Raw genomic sequence first — 19,762 nt, 5'->3', positions numbered from 1 at the left:
AAAAATTAAAAGTAAAAACTAGCAAAAAAGGTATGCTGGGAAGCTAGAGTAGTAGATGGCACTTTTTTCAGCGCTATTTCAGAGGGATCTAGGAATCACTGTATGATTTCTTTTAAGCATAGTTAGAGGTAGCGTAGCCTTGGGATATATACGTGGTTTTTACTCCAAAAGAGGATTTTCATCCTGAATCTTTCAAATTAATTTGCGTGATATCGTTCGTACTCAAAACGGTGGAGAAGGTTGTAGATAGTTATATTAGAACTAACGTTCTCATGCGTTATCCCCTGTATCCATGACAATACGGGCAGGACGGTAAACCGAAACTGCTCGGCATCAGCTGACAGATGTACTACGGGACACCATAGAAACTGAGGAAATAGCATTGTGTGCACTTTTGGACAACGAAGTAGCATTCGACAACACATTGCACACTGATATGCGAGATCGCCGAGTGGGAAACACCCAGGCCTTCTGGATGGGTAGGATGTGACAGAGTAGGCAAACAAATGACATAAATTCTGCTGTCATGAACACTGCTTAAGGTTGTCCACAGGGCGGGGTACAATCACCTCTAATGTGGAGTTTTATAGTTGACGAACTACTAGGAGAACTAACAAACAATTTAATAAAAGTCCAGGATAACGCTGATGGAATTGTTTTAATATGCAAATACCGTATGTGACAGAATTCAAATGGGACTACGAATCACTATTAACTGATGTGAAGAGACGGGGTTGCGCATGAATCCAGTTATAGACAATATAGCACCATTCCCTAGAAAGCGCAACCTTGATCGCCTGAGAGCCATTAGATTACATTGTATGAAGGTGAAACGATTAACGGAGGTCAACTATTTAGGAGTCACACTAGACCAAAGACTCTTGAAAACATATGTCAGAAAGCCACAAGAGCTTTGATGACTTGCAAGTTCATAGCAAGGAGAAAACGGGGATGGACCCCGAAAATATTGCACTGGACATACAGTTCAATATTAAAGGCAATGATGCTGGGAAGCAGCCGCCGAACGTGAAACTAACAATGTTTGGGGTATGGGGGATCCTATGTCCACATCCTCTTGATGGACTGGGCCAAACGGAGAGGAACTTATAATACTTCTACGTTTTTTGGTCCACGGTCCTCTCGTTTGGGGCATAGCACCCAAGCATTTGAAAAAAAGGGACTAACGGCTTCGTCCAGGGCAGAGACAACTCATCAGGCGCTGTCTCACTTCTGCCCTGGGAATAGTGTGACCGAAACAATAATCTAGCTTTAGCCTAGATTAGACTCAAACAATTCGCGGTTTCACTTGGATATAATTCGCATCCTTGTTGTCTTTTTGCGATTATATGAAGGAGCGTTTTTCACCTGCTGCCACTTTCGGTCACGCTGCTACCAGGGCAGAGGTGAGGCAGCGTCTGATGTGTTGCCTCTGCCTTGAACGCAATCGTTAGTCCCTCTTTTTTAACAATATTTGTTTGAATCCATTGTGCGTATGCTCACCCAGAATTTTTCCTCTAACTTTTAAAGGAAATCCTTTCCAGAATTTGTTGGCTGTAATTTTCATGCAATCGTTTAGGAGAACATGTTAAGCTCGCAAAAGTGAGCTGCAAATGCGTCTTATTGGGCTGCTGGAAGCGAGTATTCACGAAGTTGCCCTAAGAAACCTATAAATCGTGAAGTGAAGGTCGCAATTCACAATTGGACTTTGATATACCTGATCCAAAAGGAACATTACAATAGCATGGCAAGGAGGTTTTATTTCGACAAATGTTTGAAATACTTTGGAGAAACAGCGCAGGCTTGTAAAGAGTGCCAGTAACCTACAGCTGAAACCAACAATTGATTACCTGGGACACTGACCAGCAGATGGCATGGATGCCAAGGTTATTGGTTCATGTCAAATGTACCTCGAGCCAAAGGGTAAACACACCAGCATATTCCAGGCAGAACATGGGTGTGTCTGCTTCAACCTCGAAAGGTACTATAGAGACGGAACATTGTTATTGAGGGGTGAGTCCGGCGCTCAAATGTACCGTGAGTTCGGGTCTGTCCAAGGCGAGTTCATTGCAACAGGTACCTACCGATATTGTATGGAATATGGGAAACTACGTTCCAATACAAAAAAAGTGCGGAAGCACGAAATGGTGACAGACAGGAGGGCGCAACGACTGGAACTCCAGTCAGGTCCTTAAATGAAATCCCGGAAAATGTGCGGAAACGCTTAGATAATTGTGGAGCCAAAGATACAGCTGAAACGAAGGGGGTTCCGTCCGAATGCGACTGTCATAGAGAGCAAGGGTGACCTCTCCTATGCAAAGATTCTCCGGAAGGTCAAAGGAGATCCAATGTTAAGTGGCTTAGGTGACAATGTTGCAGGAATCAGGAGACCGAGGAAGGGAGTTCTGGAAGTCGCAAGACAAAAGGAAGTTCCACAATCACAGTTTGGTAAGTAGGTCCTTAGAAAAGGAGTTCATTGTGAGGGATTAGAACTAGGAGACAGTTGTGGACTGAGAGAAAGTGCCTCCGGCTGCAAAGTCAAGCACGGTCCTTCCAAATTATGCAAGTAATGTAGCTGAAAAAAACATGTTGTACAAGGAATCAACCTTTGATGGCAAAGATCTGAAAGTATGGAGCAAACGACATTGATAAATCTACGGAAAAAAATACTTACTTTCTGGCGGTATGATCCATGCCAAATATGCTATTAAGCCGGCTATTACATTAAAAAGGCCTGACCAAAGCCATTTACGTGATGTATGTAGAATTAGATAGAGGCCAACAAGGACACCTATAATTTCACTAGCTCCAGCTACTGCCGTATTAATTTCAAGATGATCACGACTAAACGATCGAATGTTTAATAGCATTCCATAATAAACTACTATATAAATTGACCAGGCTAAATGAACACAGATCATATGTCGTTTTGCTCTAGGACCTTTCCATATCGACCACCAACCGGCCGGCGGTGGACTTTCCATACATAGGATCGCTTGTGTTTTGAGCTGTTGATCAATATCACTTGGAAGACCATATTTAGTACCGTTAACTTCTATACATTCCATAAGAATTTCTTTAGCTTCATCAACACGTCCGCGTTGTATCATCCATCGTGGTGAATCGGGAATCCATCTGGAAAATACAAGAAAGAGGAGTAAGTTTGGTTAGAATTTGTAGCCAAATGAAAGGGCTTAATTGATATTTAGAACTAGCCTAACTTTCTATATGAGTTGGAAGGTAAGGAAACTGGGACCCAACATAGGTACCATAAAGTCAAACAATTTTCGTTCGCAGAAACTATCCAATCAAAACATTCGAAAATAATCAAAAAAGACGCGCCAATGTATTATAAAACCTAGACCTAAGACCACAGTCTGTTATTTGCTCAAATAAAATTAATAATGGTATATACTAGACATATAATAAATATACTAGAAATTTATAAACAAGTCGGGAAACCGGAAGCTTGACGCTTGAGGTATAAACGGTTTTGTGTTTCCCTTTGTGAGGAGCATACCGGAGTAGGGTAGGTGAATGTGCTTACGTACAGAGTGTTGGACTCCGCAACAGCACGCTGGCGGACTACCAACTAAACACCTCCCTATCATCAGAGAACTACCCTGGAACTGTTTGACACATTACTTCGGGCTAGCTCTCCCGCTCTCCCGGCTTTGGGAGCCTTCAAGGCATGGAATTCCTTTCACCAACGGGAGGGGAGGGGAGGAAGGGAGTTACTGTTAGTTCAGGGAACCCCTTACCCTCCGATCCCTCCGGCGGTCGAGTTCAATCTTTTTCGCAATAAGAAGAGCCCGAACATAATGCGCAATACGATTCCAGCTGCCAGCGCATCTCTCTGACAATGTTGTCTGGAGAGAGCTCCCCTGTGTCTGCATAAAGCTGCTGACGAAAACCGTCCCACTTCTCGCAAGAGAAAAAGGTGTGTTTAGCGTCGTCCGCCACTCTATTGCAGAACACACAGTCAGAAGATTGCGCTTTCCCAATTCTGTGCAGGTAAGACTGAAAACCTCCATGCCCACTTAGAAGTTGGGTAAGGAAGTAATCAATCTCATCGTGCATTCTGTTCAACCACGGGTGTAATTTGTCGATGAGCCGCGCACTTCATCTGCCCCTTGGCTCATTTTGCCAAGAAAGTTGCTACTCGGTAAGGGTGCGTTGACGTTCTTCACGGGCAACTACCTCTCTGAAGTTTTCGCCGGCGGTAGATAGCTTTACGCTCCTTGGCAAGGAGCGTGTTAGTGGTCTTTGGACCCAGTTCGACGAGAACTCCGCCACTCCTCGTTTTCCGTATGGAAAACACTTCTGCTCCGTTGTCTTTGGGTTTCATCCTGTAGCGGATTTCATTAAGGACTTCCGCAAATGTCTTGCCTTCCGTCGGTTTAGTAAGCAGAGCCGACGGTTTAGTCCTTCTTCGCTTCCTCGTCTTTTCTGCTCTTGGCTTTTGGTTGGCAGCCTCCTTGTTTCTGGACAGACGTGTCTCTGGCGGCGGAGACGGTTGTTTCTTTTTTTCCCTTTTCGCCTTCTTTTTTTGGGCCCTGGAAACTACTTCGATACAGTCTTCTTCGGGCACCTCGTCCTCTTTCCGCTTTTTCCCAGTTCGCTTTGCAGAGGGCTATCTGCGGTCCGTTTGACGCAAGCAGCATTCTCAGCAGGAAAAATGGCTGTTTCAGCTCTCCAATCGACTTCCGCTACTCTCCACTTTCGCCTATAGAAGGAGATGCGGTCCAGTAGTTCCTCCAGTTCCATCAGCCCGTTTTTGACGCCTTTGCTGACAATATTTTTTTTGAGAATTGTGGGGTCCTAATTCCGCATCAATTTAATGCCGGACCGGACCAAATGGGGAGCAACTTACTCCCTCTTTTTTTAGTTCACGGACCCCTTGTTTAGGGCTTAGCACCCTTTACAAAAATATCAGGCGATGACGGCTTTACGGTTTCTTAACAGAGGCACGCTTCTCTCAGGGCGGAGGTGAGGCAGTGTCTGACGATTTGCCTCTGCCCTGGAAAGAAATAATATGATGGGACATATTTTGAGGCCTAGATTTCATCTAAGCACATCATCCTGATTTTTTTTCGGATTTTTGGGTTGGGTAATTTCCGAAAATGTGTCCTGTCTCACTTTAAGTGCGTACATTTTGACTTCTTACTCGCGCACTTTGCAATTCACGCTAACTAATGTCAGTTTCGGAAAGTACTAATCGAGGCCTCCCATTTTGAATTTTTTTTTAAAATGCCCCCTTTCCATGTACGGGGAGCCCCTCTTTAAATTCCACTTAAATTTATGTCACTCACGGTATGCGTGGGATTTTATAGTTCCCATCTATCTACCAAATTTCGTTTGGATCGGTTTAGCCGTTTTGGAGAAAAGTGCGTGTGACAGACAGACATACAGACAGTGAGTCGATTTTAATAAGGTTTTGTTTTACAAAAGGGAGCGTGGATGTTTTTGGTTCATAAGGAAAGTCCCTACAAATAAAGATCTGAGGGATGAGAAGCGTTAGTTGAGGATATTATCAATCTTGGATCTTTCTCCACGATCGTGACACTCAGTCTCGAGTGGCTTTGCGGTCGAGTCAGTATTTTAGTTTTAGCTACAGTCGTTTGATTTGATTAGTGTGCGTGATATTCTCTTTGTTTGTTTTTCAAGTTCCACGCATTGGGTAACGACATGTGAGGTACTGCAGTGTCTAAAACGACCACCTATATTTCCGAGTCCGAGTTCCGAGTAAACAATCATCGAACTCCTGTTTCGGTTGGCCTTTTGGTGGTTTTTTATCGACTTCGGTATTTAGGCCAATTATCCAACCCCACTTGCCGGTGGTTAGTATTGAGATGGTGTTCCGGATGAAAGTTTTGTTTTCACTTTTCTTATAAAGAGGACCGGACCAATTGGAAAGCAACATGCTTTCACGGTTGTGGTCCGCGGAACCCTCATTCTTGGGCAAGCACCCAAGTTGCAAAATTTATGACTTATGGTTTCGTCCAGGGCAACTCCACCTTGTAGCTACTTCGGTTACGCTGCTCCCAGCGCAGAGGTGAGGCAGCGTCTGATGAGTTGCTTTTGACCTGGACGAAACCGCAAGTCATAACAAAACTGGATGGAACTTTAGAGTTTTTACGTAATTCGTTTTGGGATGATTTTAGCTGAAATCTTCAGAATGGCAGGAAAGACGGGAATGCCTCTGCAATTGTTGTACTCAAAATGGACGTCCTTTTTCGGAATTTTAATTAAATCCAAGACAACAATGCTGTAACTATAGGGGTTGCTGGGAGACCATTAAAGACCGCTTGAGCCTGTTAGCAAAGACAAATTCCCTTCTGTTCGGAGAAACTGTATGTATTCGCATGTTAAGTACGTTTATCAAATCATGCACAAGAGAAGGAATTGTCCCCGGATGTTACGCAATTGAGAATCGAGGTGAAGTGCTCCTAACACTTCTTCAGGTACTCATCATTGTGGATGAGAAGCTTGTTAATAACGTCTTTTGCAGGTCCATCACAGGCTTACGACTTCTTACAAGTTCTTTAGGGTTTCCATATGTGATAGTGAAATGGTAGCTCCTTGCAGCAGTTGCTGCTGATGAGAGCAGAATAGAGGGCGCAATAATGGAAATGGATCTTGATCACGTCTCACCCACCCCCCTGCTCGCAACTATCAACACATTTACCAATCCAAAACTACCCAGATCTTGTTGCGTCTTTTTGAGAGGCACTCAAAGCTGGCGAGGAGGGAGAAAGGGTAGCAACCCTATCGGCTGAATCAAAATGATCAAAGAAGAACTACATCGACTTGTTGATCGTGGATACTGTAGGCGATTGCTCTGATACATAGCAGATGCAGTAGCGGTAATAAAGGATCATCTCATGAAACTGGCACAATCACTGTCAGCGGCAGTGATCTGCCCAGAACTGAGCGATTTAAATACCTCGAGTTAATGCTATCAGCCAATGGAGAACTGCGTTATGAAATTGCTTCACGCATTAACGCAACCTGAATGAAGTGGCGTTCCACAACTGGTGTTCTTTGTGATCGATGTATCAACGAACGTCCCAAATCTAAAATTTACCGCAATGTCGTCCATCCTGTCGCCCTCGATGGTTCTGAGTGTTGGCCGACTATAAAAGACAATGAATGGCTTCTTGCGGTAATGGAGACGAAGATGTTGCGTTGGCGTGACACGTTTTGATCACATCCGAAATGAGGATATCCGGGATCGTTATGGGGTTGCACCGATCGTGGAAAAATTGCGAGAGAGGCATCTTCGATGGTAACGAGAATTCACTTGGCAAGATTGGTCTGAACATCGAAGTCGATGGTAAACGACGAAAAGGCCGTCCAAAACAACGGTGGCTTGATACGCTGGATGGGGATTTAAAAGCCTCGAGATTGCATCCAAATCAGGCATTTGATAGAGCCAAATGGCGAAATCGATCACCACGAGTCGTCCCCACTTGCGAACAGGACAAAGTTTGAAGAAAATGAAGAAGACCAGATGCCTACTTTCAAGGCCGATGTCAGCACCTCATTGCGGTATAATTGATCTAATTACCCTGGCCTCCTGTTGTTGTTATGGGCATTAAGGTCAAGCTTCCCCATCACGTACCCGAGCCCATTAAGAACTGCGTGTAAATTCTTGTTGTTTAGGATCTGCGGGATCCTAAGTCCCCATCCACATGATGGTGGACCGGACTAAATGAGGAGCAACTTACTCCCTCGTTTTTTAGTCCATGGATCCCTAGTATTGGAGCGTAGCACCCCAAGCATTAAGAAAAGTCCGGTCCACCATCATGTGGATGGGGACTTAGGATCCCGCAGATCCTAAACAACAACCTAGCTTTAGTCTAGCTTAGACTAGAACGACTGGGGTTTTAAGTCCAATATAACTCGCAACCTTGTCGTGTTTTTGCGATGATAAAAGGGAGCGTCTTTCCACCTGTTGGCACTTTCGGTCACGCTGCTCCCAGGGCAGAGGTGAGGCAGCGTCTGATGAGTTGTCTCTGCCCTGGACGAAACCGTCAGTCAAATTTTTGATTTTTTCAATTCTTAATGCTTGGGGTGCTACGCTCCAATACTAGGGATCCATGGACTAAAAAACGAGGGAGTAAGTTGCTCCTCATTTAGTCCGGTCCACCATCATGTGGATGGGGACTTAGGATCCCGCAGATCCTAAACAACAACCTAGCTTTAGTCTAGCTTAGACTAGAACGACTGGGGTTTTAAGTCCAATATAACTCGCAACCTTGTCGTATTTTTGCGATGATAAAAGGGAGCGTCTTTCCACCTGTTGGCACTTTCGGTCACGCTGCTCCCAGGGCAGAGGTGAGGCAGCGTCTGATGAGTTGCCTCTGCCCTGGACGAAACCGTCAGTCAAATTTTTGATTTTTTCAATGTAAATTCTTATTATATTAATCCCAGAGTTTTCAGAGAAGCATTGAGATCGTTTATATTTACTCTGATGACATGAAGGAGATAGTTCCGTTTTCATGTTCTATTTTTTTTATCTTCGAAATTCACTGAATATCTTTTTCTGAAGTCAGGCGACAGTTAACCAGTTTTGATGGGCAGGAGCTCATCATACCAATCCAAATATATAGACATTGGATAGAAAATCGATAATATCGTACCACATTAATGCCATCAATATCCTTTACCATTTATTCAGAATATAGAAAAACCCACTTCACTGCATACATAAACAAATGTCTGAATGGCAAATTGCCGAAATCTCTGCTTCATCCTGTATATATTAAGCGCAAATGTTATTGATATTCGTAACTCATAAAACTTCTGAATATTGCCGGCTTATTTTCTTCATAACTCTGTCACCAAGGTGTAATGCGAGACAATCGTTTACTTCATATTCTGCGGGCAAGCGGGCAAAGCTAGCAACAGAATTTCGAAATTTATCTAGATACTTTCTCTAGACTGAACAAAAAGATGAGAGAAATTAATTCAGTTGCTTTTGATAAGAGAATTTGAATGTTGATTTTGTAATCTGCATTTGATATGATGTGGGCACAACGCATAGCAATATCGGTGTTCTGAAATACTTCAAAGAGGATATTCTCGATTATTGGAAAACCATTTATTGACCAAAAAATCCACGTGCAATGCCTTTGTCATGAAAATTATGTCCTCCCACAAGTCGTGATGCAAATGTAAAAATATATTTTGAACATATACAGGGTGCGGCAGCATAACTTCCTTTTTTAAAATGCGCGCCGCTCAGTTAGTTGATGTCATAGCGGAGCGCTAGTGGTCTCGTTCAAGAGGGGATACTGTAAAGTTTTGTCCCGACACGGTTCAGTCGCCATCATGCGTTGGAATAGTAAGGAGCGTGCCTTTGCCGTTGAGGTTTACTTTTCAAGCGGATGTTCGGTTATTGCAACACAGCGTGCATTTCGGAATCGCTTTCGGCACGCTCTCCCGATCTGTCCCCTTGTGATTTTTTTCTATGGGGTTTTTTGAAATCCCGTGTTTATGTGAACCGTCCAAGAACCCTACAAGATTTGAAGACCAACATTTAAGAAGAAATTGCCAACATAACACCTGTTATGCTGACAAGAGTCATGACAAACGCCAGAAATCGGTTTACGCAATGTATGGAGAATGGGGGACGTCACCTAACAGATTTGATCTTCAAAACAATGTAAATAAAAACTTTAGACATGTACCTACATTATAAAAAATAAATAAATATTTTCCGATGCATACAATAGTTTTTATTGAGTTTTGCAAAAAAAGGAAGTTATGCTGCCGCACCCTGTATTATAACATTTAAACAAAATCGGGCATGGCTACTTTGTTTAAGTTAGCAACAAACGTATCTGATAGATGCATAAAAAATTGTCATTTGCTTGTGGGAGTCTATGGTGGACAAATCGATATTTTGATCGGAAGAGGCACTTTTTTAAGTAAGTAAGGCTCAGGATAGACCTAAGCCGTCTCAGTCGGAGCCGAGAAGGCGGGGGTCCCTTGACTGCTCCACAAAACGTAACTTTATTTATTGTCTTCGGGCCTAGTTCGACTAGGACTCCACCACCCTTCGTTTTTCGAATGGAAGGCACTTCCGTCCTGTATCTTCGGGTTTAATCTTGTAACGGATTTCACTGTGGACTTCCGCAAAAGTGCCAGCACAGCTGGCGGTCTAGTCCTTCTTCGGTTCCCCACATTTTCTTTTGGTGCTCCGCCCTACCTGTCCGGTTTTTCTGATGGCGCGACGTGTTGTTGTCTCTTGTTCCTTTTCACCTTCTTCTTTTGAGCCCTGGAGAGTACTTGAGTGAAATCTCCTTCAGATATTCCTTTCTTCTTTCGTTTTTTACCCAGTTCGCTCTGCAATGGGTTGGCTGAGATCCATTTGGTATTCGTAGTATTCTCATTGGCGGGCGCGGTTGTTTTTGCTTCCTGCGGATTTCCTCTTACTTTTCACTTCCGTCTATAATATGATATTCTGTCCAGGAGCTTCTCCAGTTCCATTAGCCCGTTTTTCACCCCTTTGCTGACGTTTTTCTGGAGGAATGTCGCAGATCGCATTCGTTTTATACCTGCCGTGCATATCTTAATAAGCTTTTCCTCTTCAGCTTGCGCCAGAGTAGTTGACAGCTCTCCCACTCGGTTTACATTCGAAACTATTTGGTTAGTGTCGGTAGTTTACACTGTGCTTCTTTCCGCAATTATAGCACTGCCTGGTATGGTCTGGGTTCCTCTCTTAGTTGCAGGTGCCGCATCACTTTGCGAGTCGTTCCCTCCGTTTCCGAGTCCCGATGTCTCGTCGGGTATTTTAATCCTTGTTGCGTCCTTCGCTGGGCGCTGGGGTGAGCGGCGCATTTTCGTGCTGCTAATAAACGCAGCCAGCTCATTCTCCACTTCCACTATCTCGTCGTTTGATTTGTTTTTTTTTGCCATTTAAAATGTTTATCAGCGCATCGTGTGCAAGGGAGCGGGCCGCAATAATCAGGAATGGCTATACCTTCGGGGACAAAGCCGCTATCCCAGTTTCCTAAGGCTAATCGTAGATTAGTTGATCTCGGAACTCACGGACCGATCAGTGCTCGCTTGGGGTAACGCGGTCTACTAATACCGTTGGAATACACACTACCCGACCAGGGTTCCGATGGGGCTGGCTCGTGATACACGCCACAACTGCCACCTTGGTAGAGCTAGGCTGAAATCACCCCATCGACGTCTCCAGGGACTTCCAGTGTGTCTCGGCATGTATCGGTCATTAGAGTTCGCTTTTCATCGAGAAGCTTTCTTGAGGCTACTACTTAGGACGCAGCTAGGGGGTCAGAACTACTTGCTCGGGCACCTCGGGGGCGTCACTCCTTTATGGGCACTGGTACGAAACCTGAAAGCCGCCTTCACTTATTTTTATGAATGACGATTTTCCTAAAAATATATGGTTGCTATATAATCTGACATAGAGCTTAGCGCGTAAATCATACCTACTTGCTGTTCCTTGCAATGTAACTTTGCAGCTTCCCACAACTTTTCGAGAAGTTTGCATTCTTTCTCCGCCATCCTGCGCCATATGGTTCAACAGTGGATAACCATTTCCACTAATTGTGGCAGCTACTTTTCATGTGTTGCTTTCAGATAGCACCACAAGAAGAGCATTAACGCTCCACAGTCGTTGCTTAATGTTAGTGTTAAAATGACTGCATTTTTAGGTTTTGGAACAATATCCTGTTGCGATACAAAATCTAGAAGTTGTTGGATACAATTTGCTCTCACACCTGAAACTATATCTCTTCCTCACTCGAACATCTTTTTCCGAAAGCAATAACTTTTAACTACCTACAATATTATCTATCTATATATATATCTAGTGCTCCAAAAAGTGCATCTATTGGATCCTGACTCTTTCTAAATTTCAAAATTCAGTTAGGGGAATTTTCATGTGGGTAAGGGGATTCTGATTTGGAAATGTTATCAACCTTCAGCAAATGAATCTAAATCTAATATTAGCTCCATTAATCGAAACATCTACCTAAGGGCAAAACAATTTGGGTCACAAACCGCTTAAATACATGTTGGCAGGTATTCCTCTATTCAGGTCAGCTGCCTAACATAAAATTTTCATCCTGCAGCTGATACACTTGTCGGTTCAATTGAATTTCCATTACCACCATAACCACCTTTCCCAGCAAGGGTCTATCCATTACCCAACGAGACATCAATATATTGGCGGTGCCATTGCCATTGTCCTTATGGTCCTTTTATTTGATTTCCATAAGCAAAAATGCTCTATAAAAAATTAAGCAATTTTCATGGTTGTCCCAGATACACCAAAATGGGCTGCATACAGTGTTCTATTATTTTCTTGGAGGTTTGACCAGTTTGCCGGAACCCATAAACCATCAAACGACGTTCCCGTTTTATTATTTTATCTGAATAATAATGCGGAAATACAAGAGGGTGGCCAGGACAATAAGCTCTTGTGTGGCGGCACAGGTAGGGGTGGTGTGTTAGGATAATGGCATTGAAGCTTTTGATTTTGGCATGTATCGTGGGAAATCGGAGAACAGCTGAATCGGTCTTGGAGGCCAGGACTATCGCCACGTAATCAAGGCAGCCCCAACGAACCAAGGGTGAACTCAGTGTAACATTTTTGTATTTCTATAGTTAATTGCTGTGTTGTGTTGTGGCATCAGGATGTAGGAAGTTCGCCTTTAAGCTGTGTCCTCCACCACCCGTTAATTTCCGTAGAGAGATGGTAGTTGCGAACCTATAGAGGGATGTTAGAAGGACACGCACATATGTATGTCCTTTTAATTGTCAATCCGATTCCTAGGTTTTTACGAGGGCAGTTCAACTTTTTAGTTTAATTGGGTAGGCAAGGGCTTAAGTTTAGCATATTTGATAGTAGGAAACTTTGTATTTCCCTTGTTAACAATTATTTGCAGGTTGTCAAGACAAATATTGATTTTCAAAACTTGGATGTAAGGGGGTTTAAACAAACCATCATGAGAGGATGAGGATAGATTAGACATGTGTAGATAAAATTGTAATAATAGCTGAATCGCAATAGATGGATATTATTTGAGTCTGCTAGCAAGCCTGTCATTCATGGAGTTACGACCCTTGAACAAAGGTCCTTAGATTTCGAAAAAAAAAATCATCGAATGTAAAAAATCAAAGCAAAAAATCCTTAATGATTTGCTAACTCGAATATCACGATGACTTGCCTGAATCCCTTAAAAGCACACCATCTGCGTCGAAATGAACAATTCCTGTCCAAGTCAATTAGTGTGGGACTGATTGGGTTATTAGTGGTGTTGGTATATTGATAAGTGCGCGATACTGAAACTAGAAAGAGGATGAAAATATTGGAATGGAAATTTCTACAGGTAAAATCGAGAAAATGGAGGTGGTAAAGGGACTCGGATGTAAGCCACGCTATGTGTATGAGAATTGTGGATTTAAACATGACGAGGAAATGCAAAGAGTTGGAAAAATCAACCGATTTCCGTAAATATGTAGATTTAATGCGGAAAAATAAGTGATACTAATGATTATCGATATTGAGAGGAAAACTCCGCAATACATATATGTATAAGACACGGTGTGGTCAAAAGGTAGTATAGGTCCCAGGGCGAAACGTGGATTGGTACTCACGATGGAGCATAAAACCTGGGAAATGCCTGCTGAACCAACACCAACAGCTTTACTACCAAACTCTATCTCCGCCATCACGTGGCGACCGGTGGGAGCTCTTTTTTAAAGAAAAGCTGCAGACGGACAAGAATGAAGGCGAGTCTGCCTCCAGATTGGGGGTTGAGCAGGGCTGACAACCCTATAGGGAAAACCGCAGTTACGAAGCCAAAACAGGAGCCTTGGACTAGACTGACAGTACAACGATGAACCCGGCAATAACGACTTGCGCATTTTCTCATGGAATGTGCGCTCCCTGTACAGAATTAGAGCTGCCAAGCAGCTAGTCGATACTATGTAGCAATATAGGGCTGATGTAACCACGTTTGTAACCGGTTTCCTGGAAACGAGTTACTACACCATATATTATAGCGGCCATCCAGTAAACCATGTGCTCGAAGCAGGTTTCTTAGTCAGCCAAAAAATGAAACCTGCTGTTATCTTCTTCGAAAACATGAGCGAAAGGCTATGCACTCTGTGCTTGCGAGACAAATTTAGAAAAATAAACCCTATTAACTTTCACGCCACTACCGAGGACACCGCAGAGTCGAAGAAGGATACCTTCTACGAGGCAGTCGAACGAACCCTTGAAGCCTGTCCCAGATATGATACTTGGGGATTTCAACAGTCAACTAGGGACGGAGCCTGTATTCAGGCGATACGACGTCTCCCATAGCTTACACCAAAATACAAATGATAACGGACTACGGATTATTCAATTAGCAGCGTCACAAGAAATGGTTATTGGAAGTACCTGGTTTGCGCTGAAGGCGGTCCACAAACAAACGTGGGCCTCTCCAGACGGGACCACTTTCAACCGACCACGTGCAGATCGAATGCCGTCACCTCTCAGCCTTGATGAATGTCAGAACATATAGGGGGGCCAATATAGACTCGGATCACTACCTCGTCGGCATGGTGCTCCGAGCTCGAATAACAACACCACCTAGAATCCCCTCTGGCAATCAGGTGAGAGTTAACACTGAAGCCATCCACAGCACAGCCCTCCGCAACACCTATAAGAGGGAAATGGATGCCGCAATAACCGCAGTCAACAGAGGACCTGGAGATGAAGCATCAACAAATGATCTTCGCAATCAACTGAAGAACATTATCATAAATGCGGCCACAAACATACTTGGGCCCATTCGCAAAAGGGGTCGGAACGGCTTGTTTAACAATGAATGCAAGCTAGCAATAGAACGGAAGAATTCTGCCTATCGAGTAATGTAGCATTCTCAAAGAAAGCGGGCACGCGCAGAGACTTATCACGAACTCCGTCGAACGGAGAAGCGACTTTACAGACGGAAAAAGGAAGTCTGGGAGAACGAACAGGTCTGTGAACTTGAAAAGTACAGGGAGTAACCGCACCAGGCACAGAAGGTGAAAGTTTTACCAACATGTTAGCAGGATGAAGCCTTACACACCTCGATGCTCATCCTGCCAAGACAAAGAGAGAAATCTGATTTCCGACAGAATGGGCACATTAGAGCGAACATCGGCGAGTTGGAGGTCTCGCCAATAGAAGACGACGGACAAATACTGCCACCAGCAAGTATAGAAGAAACAATCCGTGCAATTCATCGGCTTCAAAATTATAAGTCGCCAGAAGCCGATGGAATTACCACTGAATTGGGTAAATATGGAGGCGACCAATTAGACCAAGCGCTTCATCAACTTATGCTCAACAAGGATCCACGACAAGAGGGTGCCCTATCATGCGTCTTCTTTGACCTGGCTTTGGAGAAAGTGATTCGTGATGCTGAAGTAAATGCGAGGGGTACGATCCTCTTTAAGTCCGTGGATGCCGTAATAACCGCAGCCAATAGAGATCCTGGAGATGATGCATCAACGGATTATATTCACACTTCAGCACTTGAAGATGGTTATGATAAATACGGCCAGAAGCATACATGGCTCCAGCCACAAAAAGAGTTGGAACGGCTGGTTTAACGATGAATGTAAGCTAGCAACGGAACGGAAGAATGTTGCATACGGAGTAATGTTGCATTCTCAAAGAACGCGGGCTCGCGAAGAGACTTATCACGAACTCCGACTTGCGGAGAAACGACTTCACAGATGGAAAAAGGAAGCCTAGGAGAACCAATAGGTCTGTGAACTGGAAAAGTATAGGAACGAACCGATGAATACTTTGATGACCTGGTCAATAGCCAAAATATCGGCGGGTTGGGGGTCCCGCCAAGCGGATTATAAAATCCTAGTCAAGGTGTGTGAGAGAGAATCAATGTCTAACGATTGCCAATGAGGCATCATATGCCGTATACATAAAAATGGAGATATCACGTTGTGCAGCAATTATGTCAAATCAGTAATAGACTAGGTTTTTTGCGATACCTGGGCCCTCTTATCCAAAACGAGTTTTGCCTTGGAGGATTACCCGTCATGGGTTCGGATCCTCACTCTCCCCTTCCCTGCAGCAACGCCGTATTTTCCGTAAGATGTTTACCTCTTTCAAACTCTATAATTGCTTGTTGACGCTGCTCTGCCAACTGCCGATTCTACAAGGTCCTTTAGCTTGGGTACAGAAGTTATGCCATTTGCTTGCACTTGCATGTGAATTGTCTTTAATTAAATAAATAAAAATTAAATAAATAAATAAATTCAGACTATCTAATACGATCGCAGTGTGACCTTTGGTCAGCGTTCCCTGAACTGCATGTGTTGCTTATAGAGGTTATGGGACGCAATGAAATCCATTGAGTGAGTTGCAATATAAACATATGATACCAAATAGAAGACCAGGAAAGAGGCGAAGCATACTTCGCCGAATTGACAACGATGGCGTATGTGTATATTTGACGCGCTGTAACTAATTTGGTAGCTATATTGGTCAAAGACTTCTTTTCGGTGGATTCTTTGTTCCAAAAAGTTCATACAAAAGAGACCTAAGAAGATGCTGGGAGTCCTAAGTCCGCACCCACTTCATGATAGAGAGGAAGTAAGTTGCTTCCCAAGTGGTTCGGTCCGTCATCAAGGACTCTCAGCATCGTCAACAAAAAATTAACTTGGGTCTGAACTTACTCACGAGCGATTGCCATCTGTCGTTATTTTCGTTCACGCTGCTCCCAGGGCAGAGGTGAGGCAGCTTCTGATGAGTTTACTCCGCCCTGGACGAAACCGTCAATCAACTTTTTTCGACTTAAGAGGGTTGGGGTCAGGTCAATCCTTTTCCTGATAGCACAGATTACCTTTTTATTCTTTTTCCAAGGTGCAGGCAACTCTTGGAATGTTTTAAAAAATTGAAGTCTGCTTATATATGATAGGCTTTCATATAAATTGTTCTATCCGAGTTTCCTACTTAGAACAGTAAAAAGTGAAATGATTTCTCCAAGGATATTGAGAAATCCAAAAACCAAAAAATCGATTGTCTGCCTCTCTGAAATGGTGATATTTACCCACATAAAGTGTAATGAAAAGGTTGGAACCCACAACCCACACCCATGCAGAGAAAGAAATTTTTTTACGTTGAGTATAAGGGAAGGACCCCATATATGTAAACGAGGGATGTAAAATGTGAGAGCAAAACAGAGATGAGCTAAGAGGTCCTTCAGGTTGGGTTCTATGCGACAGGCTAGTGACCAGCTCACAGTATAATATTAACTTCACACGACATTTACGGCAAGGTAAAAAGGATTAGAAATTTGAAACCTGGCACTTACACTCCTCGTCTTTTTGGTAGTTTTTGAACCGCTCGAGGCAGTTCAGGAAACGAAATAATTCGGCAATGAAGTATTTCACCCTCGACCGCATAATATTTTTAAAAGCCGAAAAGTTTAGTACGCATTAATGTGGTACAGGTTCTGCAGTCCACAAGAATTCCGCCCTGGGAGTGAGGGTCTTAGAATGCATTCGAAGCCTTCCCTGCTTTTCTCAAAAGGCGACTAAAAGAGATAGTAATTTGTGGGTTGGAAATTTTTTAAACTTTACGCCAACGATAGGGACTAACTCCATGGCTAGCACTTTTAGCTGTCTAAAAGGGGATATCATTGATTTCTGGAATATGCGCACGTTCCTCGGCAACGGTATTGAGGGTCCCCAGAAAGTTCGCCTCCTCCACCTCGAGCAAGAATTACAACGATATAAGCTGGACATTCTGGACCTGGTGGGACTCTGGCCAGTACTCCTCTCCCTCTTGCGGAAATGTGCTTTGTACTGTGTACTCTGAACAGTGAAGTGATAGTAGATTTGAATCCAGTGTCGTGTTGTTTCAAACGGCAGCCGTAAGGGGAGCCTTGCCTTGTGAGCCAGTTTCTGACTGGACTATGATTGCAAAAATTCTGTCTAGATTAAAGAGTATCACAATTGTACAGGGCTATGTATCAAAGGAGACTTTCGATATAGTGGAGAAGGATGATTGCTACGAGCGGTTGCACGCATTTCAAAATAGGCTTCCTAAAGTTGATATTCTGATCTTGATGGTGATTTGCATATAAAGGTGGGCTCTGAAAGCACCTTGTTCGGACATGTGATGGAGAAAAAAGGTGTTGATGACCATAGCGACAATGGTAGGAGGTTTGTGAAATTTTGCAGCTTCCATTGCCTCGTCATCAGTGGCACTTTCTTAGAACAGGGCTTACCATAAGGTTAGGTGGATTTGAACTAATTAACATCAAATGAGCAATCAGATTGATCCCTTTGCGATCAACGGAAGATTTAGGAGTTGCTTCCTGAATGTGCGATTGTCGCTTACCTTCCCTTACGACCCCTGGTTCAACGTCAACCGCTTGTTTGATACAGCTGTCACTCGACAATGAGATAGATATCTTACTGTTCAGACGACAGATGTACTGAGTAGCATGCGTAACCGGGCTGATTCTCCAAGCAGAATAGACATCATCCTAGCCACCAATGCACTCAAACGGAGTAAAGCCATATATAACATATATAGAATAATCCTGCAACACTGCAAAGAATATCTCGAAAGATCAACACTAAGGAGATTGCTGAGGCCCTACGGATCATTTTGGAACAGTGCCCGGAGATTAAATCTTCTACTTCAACTAAAAGCTATCATCAAAGTGACATAGGTGGCCCAAGATGTCACGTGTCAGGGTATTATGAGGTTGAAATCGGAGTCCGCAATGATTGCCGACATTTGGAGCAATTACATCTGTCAGCGCAACTGAAGTCGAGAAGACAATAAAACGAATGGACCTGACGACATTGCATCTGAGCTCTGGAAAGCGAAGAGCAAATTACTGTAAGATCCGATTACTACGTTATACCATGAAGATTTTTGAACGCATTCTTAACAACCGTATTCGCGAAATCGTTGAAATAACGGTGAATTATGCCGGGTTTGTCAAGAACTGTGGAACTATTGACGCAATACACGCTGCGCGGGTTACTCATGGAGAAAAACCCTCAGAAGCATCGCCTTCTTTACATTGCATTTCTGGATCTAGAGAAAGCGTTTGACCGTGTGCCAGACGAACTCATCTGATATGCTATACGCCAACACTTAGTGCCAGAAGAACTCGTGCGCTGGGTTCAATTGCTCTACCACGACTCGAAAAGTAAAGTTCGAAGTATGGTGGGTGTATCAAAACTGCTTCGTTTTTTTTGGTGTTCATCAAGGAAGCGCCCTCTCATCACTTCTCTTTGTTCTTGTTATGGACGAGCAACTTGTCCAAAAATGGAATGATCACCTCATGCAACACGGTCTCAGATTGAATCTAAACAAAGCTGAATTTTTCACGACCGATCTCCATGAAACGGGTACTGTTAGCGACAATGACTTGCCCAGATCTGAGCGATTTAAATACCTCAGGTCAATGCTATCAGCCATTGGAGAATTGCGCTATGAAATTGATTCATGCATTAACGCAACCTGGATGAAATGGAGTTCCACAACTAGGGTTCCTTGTGATGGACGTCTCAAATATAAAATTCACCACAATGTCATTCATCATGTCGCTCTCTATGGTTCTGAGTGTTGGTCGCCTATAAGAGACAATGAACGGCGTCTTGCGGTAATGGAGACGAAGTTGTTGTGTTGGACTAGTGGCGTGACAAGTTTTGATCACTCCGATGAGGATATCCGCGATTGGTCTGGATCTGCACCGATCAT

The 19,762-nt window shown here is 43.5% G+C and overlaps 1 protein-coding gene across 4 annotated transcripts in view; it reads right to left on the bottom strand.

The window, feature by feature from the left end:
* Nucleotides 1-19,762, bottom strand: part of LOC119659993 (organic cation transporter protein-like) — a 276,402-nt gene that overhangs the window by 5,071 nt on the left and 251,569 nt on the right. For all 4 annotated transcript variants that reach the window (XM_038068368.1, XM_038068365.1, XM_038068367.1 and 1 more), the window contains one exon: nucleotides 2,672-3,132. In XM_038068368.1, the coding sequence (XP_037924296.1) occupies nucleotides 2,672-3,132 (461 nt within the window). The remainder of the gene's footprint in view (nucleotides 1-2,671; nucleotides 3,133-19,762) is intronic.

Source organism: Hermetia illucens, chromosome 6, assembly GCF_905115235.1.
Source record: "Hermetia illucens chromosome 6, iHerIll2.2.curated.20191125, whole genome shotgun sequence".
In the NCBI taxonomy this organism is placed as follows: Eukaryota; Metazoa; Arthropoda; class Insecta; order Diptera; family Stratiomyidae; genus Hermetia; species Hermetia illucens.
This window is presented reverse-complemented; position numbering and strand designations above follow the sequence as displayed.